At 45.1% G+C, this 20,715-nt stretch overlaps 1 protein-coding gene across 2 annotated transcripts in view; it reads left to right on the forward strand.

Annotated features, from left to right (window-relative positions):
- The first annotated feature begins 1,203 nt into the window (after window positions 1-1,203).
- LOC115566148 (protein jagged-2-like) overlaps window positions 1,204-20,715 on the forward strand; it is a 51,029-nt gene continuing 31,517 nt past the window's right edge. For both annotated transcript variants that reach the window (XM_030391875.1, XM_030391876.1), the window contains exons 1-3: window positions 1,204-1,590; window positions 2,472-2,795; window positions 19,733-19,790. In XM_030391875.1, coding sequence (XP_030247735.1) covers window positions 1,522-1,590; window positions 2,472-2,795; window positions 19,733-19,790 — 451 coding nt within the window. In that variant the 5' untranslated portion in view covers window positions 1,204-1,521. The remainder of the gene's footprint in view (window positions 1,591-2,471; window positions 2,796-19,732; window positions 19,791-20,715) is intronic.

Consider the following 20,715-nt stretch of genomic DNA (forward strand, 5'->3'; position numbering starts at 1 on the left):
AACAAAACGGTGTTGCAGAATTCTCATAAAGAGAAGAAAACAAGATACAGCGTGTCGGTGATATCATCGTCTCTGGAAGCCCTGAGATGCCAAATAACATCATCGTCTGTCGAATCAGCAACCAAATCCTTGAATAAAAGAAATAGAAGGAATTAAATTAATTGGAAGGTATATTATATTTGCCATTATGGTGAAGTCAGCCATGGTACGATTTCAACTGGATACGATACAGGAGCCTGCGATCGATATGAGACGATGTCATACGTCCATTTAACACGTTCTCTTTGTATTATTTTATTGATGGTTCCAGATATTTAAAACAACAATCTGTTCTTTTTAATAAAAATAAAGTACAGTTGCACATTGACAGAAACAGTGACAGAGACGTGCCGTGAGAATTTTAGAATAAAGGCAAATCTTAACGACATGAATGGATGTTTTTTTCACTTTGCATCGATGCTATTGGATCGTTGATCACTGAAGCATATATTGATCTGAATCGATTTACATCCCAAATACACTGCTAGATAATATCCTCACTTTGTGTTTTGAGAAGAGTGAGAAAAAAAAGAATAACTACAAATGTATTTGGATAAAAAGAACAGAACGCACAACATGTCCTCTGTGGAATGGAACAGAGTGAATCCACTCAGGTTTACCTTGGAATCTACAGCTTCTGATTGGACGCAGCGTCTCTGCAGCTCTGTCACATCCTGCCTGCCTCCTCGGTGCAGGAGCGTCGGTAGAGGGCGCTGACAGCCGTGTTTCCTCCTGTGAGGAGCAGCTCAGGTGTCCTTCACCAAACACATCATGTTCTCCACTCTGCCTGCGCTGGATCATTATTTTATGGCTCAGATTTACAGCAGCAACTGTTTGTTTCTGTTTTACTGCGTTAATATGAATCTGGAGAATCACAGTTCTGCATGAAGCCGGTTACAGAAACATTCTGACTTCTGGAGAACTTTTATTTAATGTGAGGAGAGACAGATGTGTCCAGCAGAACGTCATTTCACTGTGTATGTAAAGTAAAAACACAAACACAAGCTCCTGTGTGACAAAACTTGAGTAATAAATCCATCAGCCGTCCTCCCCTCGCTCCTTCTCCCGCCCCTCTCTCTGATTGGCTCCCAGCTGACGAATGTTCCACCCAGGCGAGCTGCGGTTGGTCCAGGCCGCCGCCCATCATCGGGGGAGCGCCCGGCTCCAGCTTTGGGCAGCAGAGACGCACCGCTGCTCCCCTTCTCTGCTGTTTAGTGCGTCGAGCGGCGGAGGGAAGTGGAGTTCGCGCGTCTTGTTGTGCGTCCGTGGACCAAAGAGCAGCAGCAGCAGCAGCAGCGGCGGAGCGCTTTTTCCTCCACCAGAGCCGCGGGCATCCCGGGGAGCGAGCAGCCACGCCGTGCACGCCTCGGACACCAGGAGGAGGAGGACACCGCTTTCTTCTTCTTCATTATTATTTTGACTGATTGAGACATCCATTTATTTCATTTCCCTCATGGTAACCAACACTGAGCAGCCGGAGACATGTGGAATAATCCGGGGAAACTGCACCGCTTCTCTCTAGTGTGTCTTCTCCTGACGCTGTGGGCTGAGGTGAGAACTTTATCCTCCTGATCTCAACGGAAAGTCACATTTTTACTGATGCTTTCTCTCATCAGTGGAACTGGAAGTTTGTTCTTTGGAGGGGGTTAAATTCCAGCCTTAATTGAATTGCCTGCTCGACAGTTGAATCATGTGATGTCGGAATTTCTAAATTCGCGCTTCCCTTTCAGGGAGATAAATGAAGTTTACTGTCATTTTCTCAAACATCTGCTGTCATGAGCTGCGTGCTGGTGAGGGTGAAAACATTAATGAGCTGCTTCTCAGAGATAAAACCCGCAAAGTTATCACAGAACTTGGCGCAAGTTTTGTATTCATCCTTAAAGTTTCCTCATCAAAGTGCGTAATTGCTCTTTTACGCAGAATAGCTTCACTTGTTTGCAGCGCAGCTTCACCTGCACGGAGCCACAGACATGAATTCAGATATATTTCGTATTTTCTGGCTTTGGAGAAAAAAAAAATCTGACTGTGACTCGAGCTCAGGTCTTGTTGGGGTGATCGGCTGCAGCCTGATCTGCAGAGTGAGCTAAATTGGAGTACTAGGTCGCGTTATGTGCCAAAATGTACAGTAGTGTGGGCTGCAGAGCGACTGAGCGCTGCGGAAAACACCTTCAACTGGTGCTTTTCTTTCCAGGAATCCTCTCAGATTGTGACATAATTTCACTTTTTTTTTTCTCCCAGCAGGAATGTAAAGATTTTAGAGACTTTTGATTAAAAAGTTGATTTTGCCATTTGACACCTCACACATTAAAACATTTGTTGTAGAGATATATAACCTGTATTTGGCATTAAATTCGTTTTGAACTGAATTTAAAGATAGAAAACTTGACTTTTACTCGCGGGCACACCTTTTGACCCTCTCGTGTCCCCCTCAGGTGTCTCAGTCCACGGGTTACTTCGAGCTGCAGTTGATTTCGGTGGAAAACCCCAAAGGTCAGCTCCTGAACGGCGACTGCTGCGACGCGGAGAAGAGCGCGGCGGAGGGCCACTGCGGCGAGGACGAGTGCGACACCTACTTCAGAGTGTGTTTAAAGGAATACCAAACGGAGGTCACGACCAATGGACCGTGCAACTACGGCTGGGAAACTACTAAGGTTATCGGTGGGAATACTATTCACTTCAAAGGCGGCCAGAAGAGCGGCCAGAACCGGAACAACGAGGCCGGGAAGATCATCATTCCCTTCCAGTTCGCGTGGCCGGTGAGTGGGGCCACTTTGATATTTAACTGATGTTACAAGGTGGATAGCTGAGTGACGTGTGCGTAAAAGTTTCAAAATGTTCACCAGAACTCAAGATGTGGCCAAATCTGATCAATTCATCACGTAATAAACACGATTCCGTGTTGATAATCTTTGATGTTGGGTCCAAAAAGAATGGACTGCAAGTGAATTTTGGCACATTTTGGCGCAGTTTTCTGTTAAAAGTGTTTTTACTGTCTCATTCTTTACTCCGCGCGTCCATTTTGGCAACTTTTGGCGTCTCTACATGACCAAACATCTCTCGAGGGACCTCACATTCCACTCTTAGAGCTTCTGAGTGAATGTCTGCGTGTTTCTGATGGAGCGAAAGCCCCGAGCGCGCATGACGCATGACTTTTACGCACAGCAGCGGTGCAGTTGTGTCTCGGTTTGATGAGTTACTAAACAAGCTGCTGTTTGTGTGGCTTCAGTTACTGTGTGTGTGTGTGTGTGTGTGTGGAGGGGATGTGGTGCCAGTGTTTGAAGGGTCGGAAAATAAGGATTTCCAAGCCAGCGATGATTAAGAAGTGGCAGGTAACTTATTATCTAATCTAAACAGAGCGGCTGAGCCAATCAAAACCCGCCGCTGCTCCTTATTTGGAGAGGCAGCGTGGGAAATAGGAACAGTGTTGGCAATTATGAACGCTTCTGTTTGGCTTCAGGATCTGCTGTTACACTCAGATGTGTATCAGGGAGGTTTCTGATGGTGAGAGTGACGTCCTGTGGAGGACACGTCACAGGTTTGATTCCCACAACAGCTGATGAGCTGTCAAAATAAGAGCACTCAGCCGCTGTGAGGCCTCAGATGGAGATGATGGAGGTTAAAGTTGATCATGTGTACATAAAAAACAACATCAGTCAAGAGGAAAGTAGTTCGTCAGTCGTTTTTGGCTTTTATGGTCATTTTAGTTGAGATTTGAACATTTCTCAGAACTCACACGAGAGACAAAAGCGACTTTGAGACACGAACCTTTGAGAAATACAAAAACATTGTTGTTGCAGCTTCATTCTTTTTCTCTGCTTCATATTATTACAAACAGGATGTTCTGGGCTCTTTATTGTTTTGCTTAATCACATCAGCAGTTTGATCTGGACTCTGGGAACGTTTGCCGGACATTCGTCTTCAAGTTTTGCCACTTAACAGACTAAAAATGTCACCTATTAATAAAATAATCAGTCTTTTAAACCTTGTTTTGCATGTTTGCAACAGCAAAACATGAACTCACATCAGAATAGCCGGCATTTGAAATCAGTGAACATCAGGATACGAGATGCTCTCTGAAATCCTTCGACTCATTCCAGACATTCTTACTGTGACAAAAGCAGAACTCTATGTGTGTGTGTGTGTGTGTGTGTGTGTGTGTGTGTGTGTGTGTTCATGTCACATACATACATCTCGTACAGATCGGGTGCTTTGTGGCTACGTGACCTCTCCATTCATCACTCCCCATGGTCAGCTGTCAGCAGAGGGGAAGATGGAAGTAGTAAGTTGGGGCCCTGCGGGCGGATTCGGTTACCACTAAGTTGTGTGTGACACAGGCGGCTGGATATCAGTGTCACCAACTACTCAAACAAGTGAAGATCCCCGGTCAATCTGGGCCGGGGGATGCCTTTACCTCGCCGCCTCTCAGGTTCACGCTCTATCCGTTATTGGGTCATTGTCTCACTCGGCGTGTGTGGGGTCAGTATTTTCCACTATCCGCCTGGGAGGGGGTGGAGTGTGAGTGTGTGTGTGTGTGTGTGTGTGTGTGTGACGGGCACAAAGGAAGGAGGGTATCAGTGTTCAGCAGCTTCTTCTGACGAGGCTGTCAAGGTCGGAGCAGTTAAAGGCGTTTTAAAAATGTCCTCACACTTCAGGTTTTTTAATCAGCGCTGCAGACGCCTCGAGAAGTCTCACTGGCTGTTTGATATCTGTGACGTTTATTAAACACCAACACAACCACGGCTGCTGGAACTGCAGAGCTACTGATTCATTCATCTGGAGTGAAACAGAGTCTTAGTTTATGTTTTTAAACATCTTTGCTCGACCAACATCCTCAAACTAAAAGAAAACCAGGTTAAAATCATATAAAACGCAGTAAAGCTGCACATTCTCTCATGTGAGGAGCTGGAATCAGAGACAATTTGGCATTTTTGCTCTATTAATCACTTATTAGTTCATTGAAGTGTCTCATTATCTTGCAGTTATACACTTGTTGTGACTCCTGTGTCAATATTAAATCTAATTCATGAGGTTTTCCCTCCTTAAGTGAAGTGTCAGAGGATGATGTGTGATGTGCAAACTGCATATTTACCTCAGAGCAGCGATGTGGCGCCACATGAACACGACACGACAGATTCATCCTCTACATTTCTGCTTGTGTAGATAAAAAAATGGGAATCTTTAACTTGAATTTTGCAACTTTTGGCTCAAAGATTTTTCTCTATTCACTCATCAATCCACAGATCTTTGTTGTAATGACCTGGTGGTCAGTTCTAAATGTAAAATAGCTGCTGTGATCGAATAGAGAGTTTGTAGAGGTTAAAAAATCATCCTCAATAGTTCTAGTTAATCCTCAAAGTCATCTCAGCTGGAGAGCTTTTCAACCACGACTCATGTTTTGTGTCAGTCGGCTCTGTGAACGAGACATTGGACTTTGGATTGATTGGATTCTGTTCCCAAGAGCATGAGTGAGCATTCACGTAGCGCTGCAACAACTGATCAATTAGTTTAAAAAAAGGCAAAATCCTCTGATTCCAGCTTCTTAAATGTGAATATTTTCTGGTTTCTTTCCTCCTCCGTCACAGTAAACTGAATATATTTTGGTTGTGGACAAAACGAGACGTTTGAGGACGTCTTGTTGGACTTTATGAAACACTGATCGACATTTTGCGCCATTTTCTGACATTTTACAGGACAAAACAACAAAGAGCTGCAGCGATTAATCAACTAGTCGATTAGCGGATAGATCAGTGCACGCAGAAAGTCTTTGGGACGATATTTCAATGTTTCCTAAAATTCAAGTTAAGATAATGATACAGAAATGTAGCGTTGAAAGTAAAGGTTTGTTGTGTGGAGGCTTCAGTCATCTCAACACTGAATCATCTCTGAGACGATCAGCTTCAGAGGACGTCTCGTTCTCCTCTCCTCGCCGACAGGCTGCAGGCTGCAGTGTGGCGTGCTGCCGACGCTCACTGACTGAGTGTGTTTGTGCGAGGCCGTGGCCTGTAGCCTCTGGTGCTGCTATAGTGGACTGATAGTCGGCCCTGATATCTGGGCCACTGGTCCTGACATGAATGAGCCGCTGAAAAAAATAAAAAAGAGAGGGACATTGTTCTGCTCGCTCCTCTGCCGATCGTTCCCCCTTCATGTTCACCCCTCCGGCTGTTTGGGTCTTTAGTGACATCTCTCATGAAAGGGGACGGGGGGGGGGAGGAGGGCGGAGGGATTGACCGATGAAGCGAGGGAAGGAGGGATGATGGGGGAGAGAGGAAGGAGTCAGCCCCCCCCTTCAGAATAAGAATCCCTCCACAGCTTCCTTGTGAGGTTTCTGTCACGAGGGAGGTGTATTTTTAGGAGGCAGAAACTTTAGATTACAGTCGTGAGAGGAGCAAAAACAAGCATTTACTTCTTCTCCTCTTCCTCCTCGGCCGCCCCCCCCAGTCTCTCCATCTCCTCTCCCTCTCTCCTTATGGGGTATTTTTAGAGCCGCTGTCCTCCCCTCACCCCTCTTGTAAATCAAGGATCAAGGGTGCGTACTCCTTCAGTTTCATAGCCCGTTTTCTTTTCCCCTCTGCCCCGACTCCTGCCAGATTCCCCCCTCAGCCTGGCAGATCTGAGAGGACAGAGGTGGAACAGCTGTTGTGGAGAGACCTCCTCCTCCTCCTCCTCCTCCTCCTCCTCCTCCTCCTCGTCCTGGAATGAATGTTTTAGTGAAATAGCATTAGGAAAACAGGCTATGATTACAGCGCGCCGAGCGTAAGATCACCTCACTCGGAGGAGTATCAGTGAGCAATCACAAAGTGCAATGTTGGATGACGGCGAGTCGTCTTCTTCGCTCGTCTCCTCGCTGCCGTCACTGCCGGCGGCTGGCTCGGTTGGCTCATTTGCCGAGTGCGTCGCTGGCACGCTCGCCCGCTCCTCCGTCAGGAGCTCCTTCTCAGTTTGGCGATGCTTTCATGGCTGATTAGTTTGGGAAGAGAGGAGATGGTGTGACGCTGACAGCAGCGTAGGGTTGGTGTGGTCGGAGGTGCGTTCAGGAAGCTGAGTGACAGAGATGATCAGTGAAAGCTTCGCAAGCTACCAGTTACTTTACTGTGAGAAATATATATAAATATTTATGTCTATGTGTTTGTTGTGCATGTCAGGCTGTCACTCATGGAACAGCCGATGTGTTTTCTTGCCTCGGCAGCGTCGCGCTGACTTCACGTCATGTGCAGCGCCTCCAGTTTGAACAAGCTTTATTGGCACTGAGCGGTTGCTGGGTTGTTGTGTCACGGCTGTATTTTGCTTTGCATTCTTCCGCCGAGCAAGAGATGCACATGAAGACAACACAAATAAACACGGAGGACGGTTAGCGTGACTCCGGACTGAGTACATCAAAACAGCAGAAGGTCTCTGAACGTTTCATAGGAACTCTTCACTCCTTGATTTCACAGTAAACGTGCTCGGTGGTGATTTGTAGCGTTGTGACGTGCCGTACGGCTTCCTCCTCCTGAGGTTCTGTCTCGTGGTTAATCTGAAACAAGTTTCTCTTTGTAGAATAACACATTTGGACCGCAGACCGTCGCCTGCTCCCTCTCAGCTCCTCTCTGCTCTGCGTGTCTTTAATAAGTCTAAAAGCCTGCAGGACGGCCTCAGCGGGGCTCTGTTACGTGGTGTGTTCTGGCCCGGCGCGGCTGGTTGAAAGCTCTCCGCTCGGTTAACTGCGGTCAGGACGGAGCTGCTCATCTTTCCCACGCTGCTGCCGCTGCTTCCATGTCAGCTGACCTGCAGCGGAGGCGTATAAATGTGTGATTAGCTGCTCGGTCTTCTCCGGCTGATCGATTGTCGATGCTGCCGCTGGATGTGGTGTTATGTGTGACGGGTGTGTTTACAGGGGCGGCTTTGTGTACTCAACATAAATCTGTTCTCACAGTTACACGATGACGACTCAGACAAACAGCTTACAAACTTTTAGACTTAGTTTGAAACTGAATGGAATGAATCAGAAACTAGAAGTGACAGTGAAGTTTCCGTCAGGAGACCACGGACTCAACGACCTCCTCGCTCGTCATGTGCCGCCGCTGTTGTTGCTATGGTTACCTGTAGTTTATTCTATACTGTGCCCTGATTTAGACCTGCGGTTAGAACCTGCTGCACCGTGTGAAGATGTCCACATATACAGTTTCAATGGAACCGCGCCAGCCAATTGGACTCAGGGATGGTATAGGGTTGAACGGTCGCCAAGTTAAATGTCTGTGTGTGTGTGTGTGTGTGTGTGTACGTACAGTATGTACAGTACAGCTTCATCCGCACATGTTTGTTTGCACGTGAAAGTGTGTGACGCACGAGTGTGTGAACATCAGTGTGGTTTATTTAGGACGGGACAATGAGAATCAGTCAAACAGACGGAAACAAACAAATCAAAGCAACAAAACAGAACAAACCGGCTGTCGGGTCAGTCGATAATGGAAATAATCGTTAGCTGCGTTTCTGTTGTGATGGAGGAAACAGGAAGAGGTGGAGTCATGTGACGGAGATCTGATGGAAGTGTGAGATGGATCCAGCTCCAGATTCATCGTTGATTATCAAAATGTCGATCAAATCCAACGATGACGTCTTCAAATGTCTTTGTCCACGACCTAAAGATATCAAGTTTTCTGTCAAAGATGTAGGAAAGAAAACAGAAAATATTCACATGTAAGAAGCTGAATTTTTGTCTCGTAACAACTTGTTAATTTATAAATTGATCGTTGCAGTTCTGTCTCAAATAACAGCGCGATACACACCTGTATTAATGCACTTTTCTCCTCAACTAGATATGATGTCCTCTCACAGATTACATGCTGTGTGTGTGTGTGTGTGTGTGTGTGTGTGTTTAGGCGAGCCAGCGGTTGTGAGCACTGAGGTGATTAAAGCAACACACACACACACACACAAACACACACATAAAACTTAATTTCCCACTTGACTCGCAGTAGTCGTTCACAGAGCTAATAGGGCTCAGCTGGACCTGAAGCTGAGAGAGAAGAAGAAGAAGAAGAAGAAGAAGAAGAAGAAGAAGAAGAAGAAAGGCTGGATGGGAAATAAAAGGATGACCAAACCCTCCATTGTTGCTCTGTTTGTTTCTCTCGTGAATCCCGTGTTGATCTTGTCCGTCTCTCTCGGAGGATCCACCAGGAGAACACGACATACTTCATGTGTTAGAAATCATTTTGGCTCCCGTGCTCCATTTTTGTTAGCTTGTTTTTGCTAGCTTTGAGGGTGTGATCGCACCTACAGTTTGCTTTCTTTGGTCTGAAGCAGAGTGGGAAAAGATCATCGCGCTGTACTTTTTTTTTTTGTGTTTTGCTCGTCGAGGCTCTCTCCGTGAACCGACGGGAACATGAAGTCAGGAGTGGAGTCAGATCACGCTCCAGTTTAAAGGATTTGTAAATCCCCAATCTTCGTCTTTGAGGGGGATTTTTTGCAGCTCAGCGTGGCAGATTTCCTGGTAATTCTTCTTCTCTGGTGTTTATCCCAGTAGAGAGCACATGAAGTAGTAGCTGGAAGTGAACGACTTCCTGACACGACCTCCATTCTTTTATTGGACTAATAAACCGAGTTGAAGGCGCGCCGGAGTTCAAGCGAGCCGCTGCGGCAAACACGCTCGGTATGAACACACCCTGACTCCTCATCCGTCGCTCCACAAGTCCGCTGCAGACATCAGACTGAGCAGATCTGAGGGAGCGTGGTGTTTCCTCTTCTTCCTCTCCTGTCCGCGGCTGTATCGTGGATGCGGCCTGTTGTAAGCGTCCCCTCCAGAGGGACGGTGTGAAGGTTCAGCAGGGTTTCTCAACACATCTGGTGCCGAACTCTCCGTCGGTTACCCAACATCCCACAACATGGAGAAACCCCCGTGACACTCTCACACACTTCTACATCTACACTGTGTCTAAATGCACCAGGAAGAGGTTTCTGGGGTTGATGCATGAGAGATTAGATGTAGGTTTATTATAATTTGGGTCTTATTTGAGTCAGCTGTGATGAGACTGTACTCAGGAAGTTACACTGCAGAGATCTTAAACAAAGTAAAATCAATAACATAACCATGAAAGCATCCAGATGACTGTTGTGCATGTTTACATCCTGCTTGTGTTTCTCGACGTGTCATGTGACATAAAACTTGATATAAACTATAAACTATATAAACGTCAGATATGTCTGATTCTGGGCTGCGACCCAACGGGACCTCCAGCCTGAAAGAAAGACAGAAACTAAATGTTTTATGCTTTTTATCCAAAGATCTCCCTGAAAATCACTTCATTGTTTAGTCTGTTAAGTGTCCATCAGCTCAACAAGACGTCCTCAAACACAAAGATAATCAGTTTACTGTCATAGAGGACGAGAGAAACCAGAAAATATTCAACATTTAAGAATCTGGAATCAGAGTCAAAGAAAACACTACACAAACTGTGTAAACTTTATCCTCACGCTCTCACTAAACACACTCTGAGCTGTCGCGTCCTGCAGTCGTTGACCTGATGAGTGTGTTTCTGTGTTTACACTCACATGAAGCTTCGACTACGTGACGGCCGTCCTCTCTCTCTCACACAACACTTGAAGTTTCTGCTCCTGCTGAAGAGTTTCAGGTAAACTCGTCGGGTTTGATTCGCGGTCCGTCACGTCCGTGCTCGGGCGGATCACCAGGGTTTTTCCCACGGCGTGAATATCACCTTCCCGCCGGCGCTGCTGGAAAAGGAGGGCTGCCTTAACCTCTTTGTCAGCGCACCTTTCAGCGGGAACAATGAGTTTATGCCTCGGCCTTTGTGACCAGATATTGAGTTATCGAGACGAGTGGAGGGAGGAGAGGGGGGAACGGAGAGGCGGGAGAGGGAGATGGAAACAGAGAGAAACGGAGATAGAGGAGGGCAGCTGCGCCGGGCAGAATGTCAGCGGTGGATTTGAGAGCGTTTACATAAGGCCTCTCTTGTGCTGCTCTCCGGAGTGCAACATGCTGAATCTGGTATTCACGCCTGCTTCAGGTGTCGGCTGCTCGCTTCACACAGAGCTCTGAATTTAGAGCCGCGGTCGCTTGTTCGCAGACGAGGATGAATAATCAGATTCGGGATCTATCGCAGACAGCTGAAGGGATTCTTGTGTCCTCTTTCTTCAGCTTTCTTTAAGTTTTCAGAGACTGAAGCAGTTTTAGAGCATCGGGGATCGTCCCACTTGCTTCGCGGTGACATTTCACTTCTCTTCCCTGAACCCAATATGTCAACTTCCAATCAGTTTGTGACCTTCAGTTAAAAATCCTGAAGGGATTAAAGTTAATTTGATATTTTATTAAATGAAGAAAAGCCCCGTATCGTCACACTGGAGAGGCTGAAATCGAAAGCCTTTTCCTCTAAGCTGATACTTCCTCCCTCTGTAAGACATCTGAACAAAGATCGACTGACTGATCCTCGGAGCTGAACAACAAATATAGTCATTTAATCAGAAGGAACGTTAAAATGAGAGCTTTGCAGAGGAGCTTAGATGAGTTTAAGTCCCACTAACGATTATTCCCTTGACAAAAAATGTCAGAAAAGCCCAAAACGACGTCCTCAAACGTCTCGTTCTGTCCACAACCCAAAGATATTCAGTTTACTGTCACAGAGGAGGAAAGAAACCAGAAAACAAATCATATTTAAGAAGCTGGAACCAGAAACACTTGAATTATTTGTTGCACTCTACCTAAACTTTGCTTCATGTCAGCTGCGAGCTCATCACATATTTCAAATGTTAAATAAAAGGTGACACCTCTGATGAATATTCAGGAGGCAGCTGTTGTTTTCTGCTCTCTGTTCTGCATCTTTACACCTGTGATGCTTTCTGCTTTCTGTTCAGCCGACATCCTGCTGCTGCTTTGTGTCTCTTTCCGTCTCTTCGTCGCTTCGTGTCTGAACACAGCTCCTGTAAAAACCCTGCCGACACACGTCCGCATCGTTTGGATAGTGAATAAAAGTCAGCTAAGTTTTGAAATCAGTCTGAACCAGGTTGTGAAAATGTCCTCGAGTGTTCTCTGGACTTTTACGGTCATGGTTGGTCTGAATCTCTCTCTGCTCTTTTCTTCCACTTCACTCTGTTTACAGCCTGTTATCGAATCAGCGGCTCCGGCCAAAGCATTAGAACGGGTCACAGACACACTTCCAGTTCTACACGAGCAGAAATCTGTCAGACACTCACACAGACACACACAAACACACACTCTGATAACTGTTGTTTAAAAGCCTGCAGACATTTTTCACAGGGATTAGGTGGATCTGGGCGATGTTGACATGAATTAACGCTCTAATAAGATGATGTTTTTGTTAGATTTTTCCGTTTTTAATGACTTTGGTGGCTCAGATTTAGCTTGGACTCCATTTTCTGTTTGTGTTTTTCCCTCCCTGAAAACCTCGCAGACATCCTCTCTTCGCGATGCCACATCTATGACACAATGTGGAGACAGTGCCAGTGAGATGAGCGATAGGCGATTGTGATTGTGTTGTGGAGATGACACAGTCTCGTGGTCGCAGTTTGTATTATAACGGTGGGAGTGCAGGTTGAGTCGGCACAGCCAGATTCCCGACGGCAGCATCTGATTACAGACGGTTTGACAAGGGGGTAATAAAGAGCCCGGCAGAATGTTTTACTCAGATTTTTATCTGCGTACGTGCTGTGACTTACTGAGATAATTTGGTTTTGATGTCTTTGCCACCTTCGTTTGATGGAGAACAGATACAGATTGTTAAAACAAGTGTAAGTACTCCCCTACATGAGATTAAAAAAAAAACCTAGAAACATCGTGTTCTGAGAAAAAAAGTCTTCTTTTCATGTGCGTGTAACGGATCTAAGGCGGCATCTTCCCGCTCCTTCTACATCGATTCACCACAGAAGAAGAATTCACAGAATGTAACCTGCAGCAACAGAAATAGCTTTTCACGCGTTTGGTGTGGGAAAAGTGAATTGGGTCATTTTCCCATTCTGCCGCTCAGTATAAAGACCTGATTAGATTAGCTTTGATTAGATTTGCCGTCTGAACGAGGCCTCTTGGGGGAGGGTTGGTGCGGTGAGGCCTCCTTAGAGAGACGAGGTGGTGGTGGCGAGGTGGAGGGGCGGAGGGGTGCGGTGGGCTTGTTCTGTTAATAATGTGCTAAATTAACCATCCCGGCTTGTCTCTGCCGGGAGCGAAATGTTTTATTCATGTCAATAGACTAACAGGTGTGACGTGACAGGTGTTGCAGCTGCTTTTCTTTTTTTTTTTTTTATTTCTTCCTCTGATCACGACTCCAGAAAAGTTGTTAATTGGGTCTCAGGCTTTGTCTTTCTTTCTTTTTTTTTTTTTTTTATAACCAGTGAATTTTCAATTAAAGGAACATTCCTCTTGATTTTAGTCCAACTTAAAATGTAAAACTCGAGCAGTGTCTGAACACTGGAGCGTCTTCTCACTGTTGAGTTTCTTCAGCGATGCTCATTTCTTTGTTCTCTTGTTGCTCGCGTTTGCTGCCAAATTCTTCCTCTGTTTATCACAAGCAAACCAAAACTATATTTTCCCATGAACGCCCCTCCAAAACTCTTGCGACTGAAAGCTTTAAGATATTAACATTGGCAGAATCTCTGTGTTTGATTTATCAGTGATAATTAGATTCCCATCACGGGTAAATAATACTAACATTGAACAGATAAAATAAATGATTAAATCTCTCTTAAGCGCCTCCAAGCTGAGACTTTGAAAGCAGGATTATCTTCGTCCAGTTTAATTGTGTTTTTATTTATCAGATTGCAACATTCTCAGCACTTTGCAGCTTTAATCTATGTTTTTACTGTAAGTACGTATCAAATGACAGTGTGAAAACAACGCGACAACATTAGAGGTCAGATTCAGCTCAATCTGCAGCTCTCTTCTACCTTAAGGAGCTTTATAGTGAGTTTCAGCGGCCTTGAAATAATATGCAATATGTTTAGGCTTTAAAGCAATACATGATATATATATTGATATTTTCAAATTACGTCATGCTTACGTAACTTATGTGCTGTGTGTGATGAACATACGTAACAGTCGCAACCATTTGGCGACACTAATAACAGTCCAAAAGTCCAAAAGTCACCATCATTTATAATAATTTATTAAGTCTAACCAGACTTTGCGTGTTATGTATTGTCGCTACGTAGAGAGGCCTCTGACCAGGCTGCTGTAGCTGACAAATCGGGAGTGAGAATTTGTTGGAAAAGCAGCTTTACTCCACCTGGTCAGCAGCTTTACTCCACCTGATCTGCAGCTTTACTCCACCTGGTCTGCAGCTTTACTCCACCTGGTCTGCAGCTTTACTCCACTTGCTCAGCAGCTTTACTCCACCTGGTCAGCAGCTTTACTCCACCTGGTCAGCAGCTTTACTCCACCTGATCAGCAGCTTTACTCCACCTGGTCAGCAGCTTTACTCCACCTGGTCAGCAGCTTTACTCCACCTGGTCAGCAGCTTTACTCCACCTGGTCAGCAGCTTTACTCCACTTGCTCAGCTGCTTTACTCCACTTTCACAGCAGCTTTACTCCTCTTGCGCTCGGCAGCAAACATCAGACAGACACAGTTCGACACTAGCTGGTGAACATGATGGAGCATTTAGCAGCTAAAGAGACAGATATAACCCTTGGTGTGCATATGTGAGTCAACATAAATTTCATTTATTTCCGATTGACGTATTTGGTAAGCTAACGTTGCTAGCATGGATATCATTCGCGGTTTATATGTGTAGTTCACACCTGACAGCTGACCTCCTCTCTTGTTTGTTGCCTTATTGGTTTTGTTTCAGTCTCGATAACGCTCCATGCAAATATCAGAAAATAGAAAATTATCATACCTGCATGAGCCTGAGGATGATTTGTGGCAGTTGGAAACTAACGGCAGAGATTGTGACGTTACTGTACATTGAGCTCTGTTTGTTCTTAGCAGGACGTTTGTGCTGCTGTTCTTGCTCGGTGTGTGATTTTATATTACAGTGACAGTTTGATATGTGTGGGAGAACTTCCTCCTGACTTTTATTGTGGTTTGATTTGCCACATCAGTCTCAGCACTTCCCACACCAAATTGTGGGAACCAGATTTTATTCAAGTTTCTGAGCATATTAATAACACACACACACACACACACACACACCCAGTGGTGATATTGCAGTCTGAGTAAAGAAGCAGCTGCATGTTATTGAGGAGAAACTCGTCTCCAAAGTCAAACAGAAAGTCTGGAGCTGAACTGCAGAATGAATCATCTTCATTATAAATAATCTTATTAGCATGTATAAAAGACATGATGCTGTGTGTATGTGTGTGTGTGTGCAGCAGCTCCAGACTGTACAGTATATTCTCAGTAGAGTTGTGTGTGGCTGGCGGCTGTTTCCTGCCGTGCTGAGGCAGTAATTTATTCATTGAACAGGTGAAGGCGGCGAGGAGTGGGCTGCTTTCTCCTCGCCTAATGAAAACTCAAATCCCTCTGACTCCTGTAAATTGGTTAGGAGGTGTCAAGTGTCTCCCAACACGCCCCCACAGACCCCTCCCTCACACCATACCCACACACACACACACACACACTTAAAGAGCCGCACACACACACACACACATTCAGAGTCGACTCATAAGGTCGTCTTGCTGCAGACTGCAGAGACGTGACACTTTGATCCTCCAGCTCCTGTCCTTCAAGGACACAAACACACACATCAGCTCGGTCACACACGCTCAGAAACACACACACACACACACACACACTCAGCTATGTATACACGCAGTGAACACACACACACTCATGCCAGGCTCCACTGAGGCCGTGGGACAGCCCCATCTGTCTGGAGCCGGTGGCTGTGACATTTAAAATTGATTACAAAGGGAAAGATTAATTATGATAATGTCCACTTATTTTCACTCATTACAGAGTTACGGCGGCTCACCAGGCTCATAAATCACCGCCGCGTCGTCTCCGGCTGATGGAGACGAGCTTCGGTGTGATCTGGAGGCTGCTGGTGTCGACATCAGCTCAGCTCGGGAGTTTTTGGGGGTTATTAGTGATGGGAGCAGTGTGGTTTGAGCTGTCAGGAGGAAACGTACATGTGACATCACCTTTAACCTTCTCAGCTGAGGCTGAGGCTGCTCCTGGTCCTTCGTCGTGTTCCGACAAAATTCCTTTTTCAGCCGCAGGAAGTAGAAGAGTAGAAAGTAGTAGAAAGCTGCCATGATTGGTCATTCGAAAGACAATTGGTCGCCAGCTACATTGATACGCAATTAATGGTCATTTCAGTCATTTTTTAAGCAGGTGTATCAAACATTTGCTGCATTTCTTTGTCATTTCTGACAGTGAATTAAAAGTATTTGGGTTTTTTAGACTGTTGTTGGACGATAATGTCACTGATTATCTAAATCTGGCTCGTTCTTCATGATGCTGTAATATCCTCCAACCAGAGATCTGGACTTGACTTGGACTTGGAAGTTGAAGACTCAGAACGTGACTGACTGAATGATTTGATATTTTAAGTTGCTGTTTTGTTTTCCCACTGAGCTTTTGACCAGAACAGACTCTCAGTACGTCCTGCTGCTGCAACTTCACATTAAAAGCATTTAACTGGTAAAATGCAAGCTGAGGTTTATTTTGAAGTAGGCTGGTCACAGGAAATGCAATGTGTTGAGTGGGTTTAGTGCTTACTGCTATCGTGAATCAGAAATGCGCCCACAGAGTCATTTTTAGCTGGTCATCGGACTTGACTCACCCAAAAAAGAAAAAAGACTTGAGCCTCGGACCAGATGACCTGAGTCACATGTCTGGTTCTGGATGGTAAAAACCAAGATTGTGAAAATTCTGCTGTGACTTATTCTGAAAGTTACATGGCAAAAACACCTCCAGGCTCACAAAACATTACGTTTGATTTCATCGTTTACTCTTCATGTGTGCCTGGGATTGTGTTTTTGTCGGGTTGAAGAGGAACTACAGACGAAATAACGGACAGACAAGTTTCAAGTTTGCAAATGTCCATAAAATTCAGATCCCCGTGGTTTCAGAGGCGGGGGGTCTCCACGTCTGGATCTTTGTCGCGCTGGACAGTTTCTCATCTGTAAATGATCTGCAGCTTTATCTCCTTTAGTTCCTCATTTCTGCTTTTTATATCGGTCGTATAAATATCATCTGTCATTTTAATGCAACGGTTTATGACTTCTCTCATCGTCTTTGTGGTTTCTTGTCGTTCTGACACTCGGCAGCCAAACGTCCAGTCAACTGTCAGCAGCTCTTTATCACTGTAAACTGAGTTTTTGGACGATGTTTGTCTTTGGCGGCTCACTGAGGAACATTAACGTCAATGAAGAATATCGTTGGTCCACAGTCTGTTGTTGTCGAAACGATCCTAACTCCAGATCTGCTTACTGGCTCGTTCGGTCGCTTTTACGTCATTTTCAGATACAATTTCCTGGAATAATTCATTTTGGATGCAGACTTTTGTAATGTGATTACACAATGTGATTACAATGCTACTCACTGTCCCCCGTTTAATAACATTTTATTAGATTCTTGAGGCTCAGTGGCTGAATATGAGCAGCTTCTCCTACAAATCTGTGCTCAGACACTTAACTGACTGATTAATGACGTTTTTAATCGTTTTCTCTGTTTGTTAATTGTGTATTTTTGGATTTTGGACTGTTGGACTGGGAAGTGATGGTAATAACAATGAACATAATCATTAGCCGCTGCCTTCAGGACCATAAACCTCCAATTAAGGGGTTGTTTCTTGTGGTTAACAACATTTCCCTGCAGAGCAAATCCTTATTTCTCAGGTGTCTGTGTCCTTTGAGTTTAGTAAATGTTGCCTCAGCAGAAACAGCTTCCAACCTGCTCGTTGTGAACTCACCCTAAAGCAACGACTTGTAACAACACGGCCTCGTATCTGACTCATGATTTCGCCTCTCCTCCATCTTTTTTTCTGTGAACCCCCCCCCACCTCCAGAATAATCCTAGCACCATAAAATGACCTTTAAAAGTGCCATAAAGCACTTGAGCTCTCTTGCCTTCTTGTTTCTGTCTTCCCTCTGTCTCTAATCTCTCCCCAGCACCACTTTGTAACCTCCCCTGTAATCTTCCCTGCAGCCCTCAGTCGCTCTGAGTCAGACTTGGGTCATGGGAACTCACAGCTGCTCGTCCGGCCCCATGCAGTTGACGGACAGCGAGCTCCGTTTCGGTTTGTTTGCTGATGCCCGTGAAAAAAAAAGGAAAAAAATTAGCCCTGCACCTGAAACAATCCAGAGTTTGAGTTTGTTGCTTGTGGGAAGGGACGAGTCGCTCCTCTCCTGGAAAGTAGGGCATAGTGTGCAGGCGTGCTGGGCTTTTACACACAATATCCACCGAGTGCTGCATCATAGCACCAAACACTGGATCGGTATTAATGTAGTGTCGGTATCTTTTAGAGTTACCTGCTCTCAACTAAAAGAGCCAACAGAGATCATTCATTTGATCAGAGATACAACGAGAACAGTCGGTTGAAGCAGATGAGCAGCGAGGTTTAGAGGAAAAGCACTTCTGTGGCATCCATACTGGAAGTTGTTACCTTATTTGGACTGATATCTTTCAACGCACCTCCACCTGTGTTGCAAGTGTTACTTCCTCACATACTTCCACCAGACTGTGACTGATATGGCAATTAGCTTTTCCCAATATGTCAACACTCCCAAGATTCTTAACTCTTGTCCAGGTGCTGATCGATCAAACCCATGAACTGTATTTTTCTGCAAACCAACAATATGTTGAGACTGTTTATGTCTTTATTTGGCTGTGTTAGGTTCAGGCACCAAAACTGCTCGGTTAGGGTTTGGAAAAGATCGTGTTTTGGCTCAGAATACCTGCTTTTGGTGCCACAAACAGCTGGAAATGTCCCGACGATGCATTAACGATACCTGGTCCAACACAACTGGATGGTTTCTGGACTTCTTGTTATAAATATCCAGCAGTTTGAACGGTTGTCTCAAACGTTGCTCTCTAGCTTGGCAGCTGTCTCCCCCCCCCGACTCTTCCGTTAAAGTGCAGGGGGAGAGTCTTTAGCAGGTCCCTGTGGAAAAGGCAGGAAAAAATGAATTTCCCTATTGGAAATCAATACATTACCCCGCAAAGTGCCCTCGAGCAAGTCATCAAATCCCGGCTAGTTCCAGGGGTGCTGACCTCCCTGTGGAGCCGAGGAGCAGACGAACCCACTGGGATCAATAACGCCGTGCCACAGAATGAACTCCTGATGCCTGATCCAGAAGCCGATTATACGTTTTTTTTGTTTTTTTTTGTTTTTTGGCTCTGAAAACAGATGAACAAGCAAACCTGTCTGGTGGAATATGAAAAATGGGTTCTGTTGGTTCCCAGGTAAATGTTGTTTCGCTCTGTGACAGAACAGTGGCTGCACTCGTTAACCAGCCTGGGGCAGATGGAGGCTAATCAGTGACAGCAGTGTGGGAACCGGACTGATTTTCCCATCGTTACTCACCTTTCGTGCAAAAAATACGTGCGTGTGCGTGTTGGAACGCACTCATGTGTGTCTGTTTATGAGTGATGGCAGCTCATATCTGAGTTTCTGTGTAAGCTCCATATCACGTGCACGTCTTCAAGTGGGCATATCTGAGTTTCTGTGTGTGTGTGTGTGTTTCTGTATTAGCGTGCACTGTGATAACCTCTGACCTCTTTTCTTTTTTTCCTCTCTGTGTTTCAGCGAGCGTACACTGTGATCGTGGAGGCGTGGGACAGAGACAACGGCACGCACAGCAATGGTGAGGATCGTTTCAAACACACACTGGTGTATCTTAAAGATGCATTACGTAGTTTTGGCGAATAAACTTTAATCAGAAGACATATGCCACCTTTTCTAGCTTCAAACTTTGTTCTGAGGACTTTATTTTCCTCTGAAAAAAGCTTGTTTATGTCTGAGTCTCATTAATACTGTAAATATTAAAATTCAGAGTTTGAGTCTCTTCCCCAAAACTGCACAGTGTCTCTTTAATGCAGCAGTAAGCAGCAGCTAATATTTGATTCAACAAAAAGCTGAACACGTTCCCGGGTTTCTTTTCAGGACGCTGCCATGCTAAAATGTGATCGATCACCTCAGTCGATCATTCGTCTGCAGCTGCTTTTATTTGGATCAGACATTCATGATGTGCAAATACATATGACTTGATGTTTGTGGTTTGTGAATCTCATATACGGCCCAATAAGTGTTTCCAGACGTGACATTTAAGTGTTTCTAGGCGATGCTTCAGGTTTGTTTTGATGTTTATATGTGTTATCTGTCTGATATCCTTGTTTATTCATGCTTCTGGGTATGAAACTGTAATTAACATCCTGGTTTATTTAGCCAATACACTCCTTTTCTCTGGTTTAAATATCTTAAAAGTTCGTGGACCCAAAATAAGAACCGCGCCCTTTTGATAAAACCTTCAGTATTTTGAAACCTGTTATTTGTTGGTGGGTGTGTTAGTTGAGTTTCTAAGGAAAAAAGGTGTGTGCCATGTTTCGTGTTCGGACTTTCCCATCCTAAGATCTGACTTTTGATTGACAGGTAGCTTGTTTGTCCTCCTCCTCCCCTTTTCTCACCCTCATCAGGGTCACTCTGGCTGTTCCGGGCTCTCCTCTATATTAAGCCTGCGAGTGCATTGCACCGTTAAGCCATTAATTACTGGCCGCGGCTCTCCTTCCTCT

The sequence above is a fragment of the Sparus aurata genome, chromosome 16 (assembly GCF_900880675.1).
Source record: "Sparus aurata chromosome 16, fSpaAur1.1, whole genome shotgun sequence".
Lineage (NCBI taxonomy): Eukaryota > Metazoa > Chordata > Actinopteri > Spariformes > Sparidae > Sparus > Sparus aurata.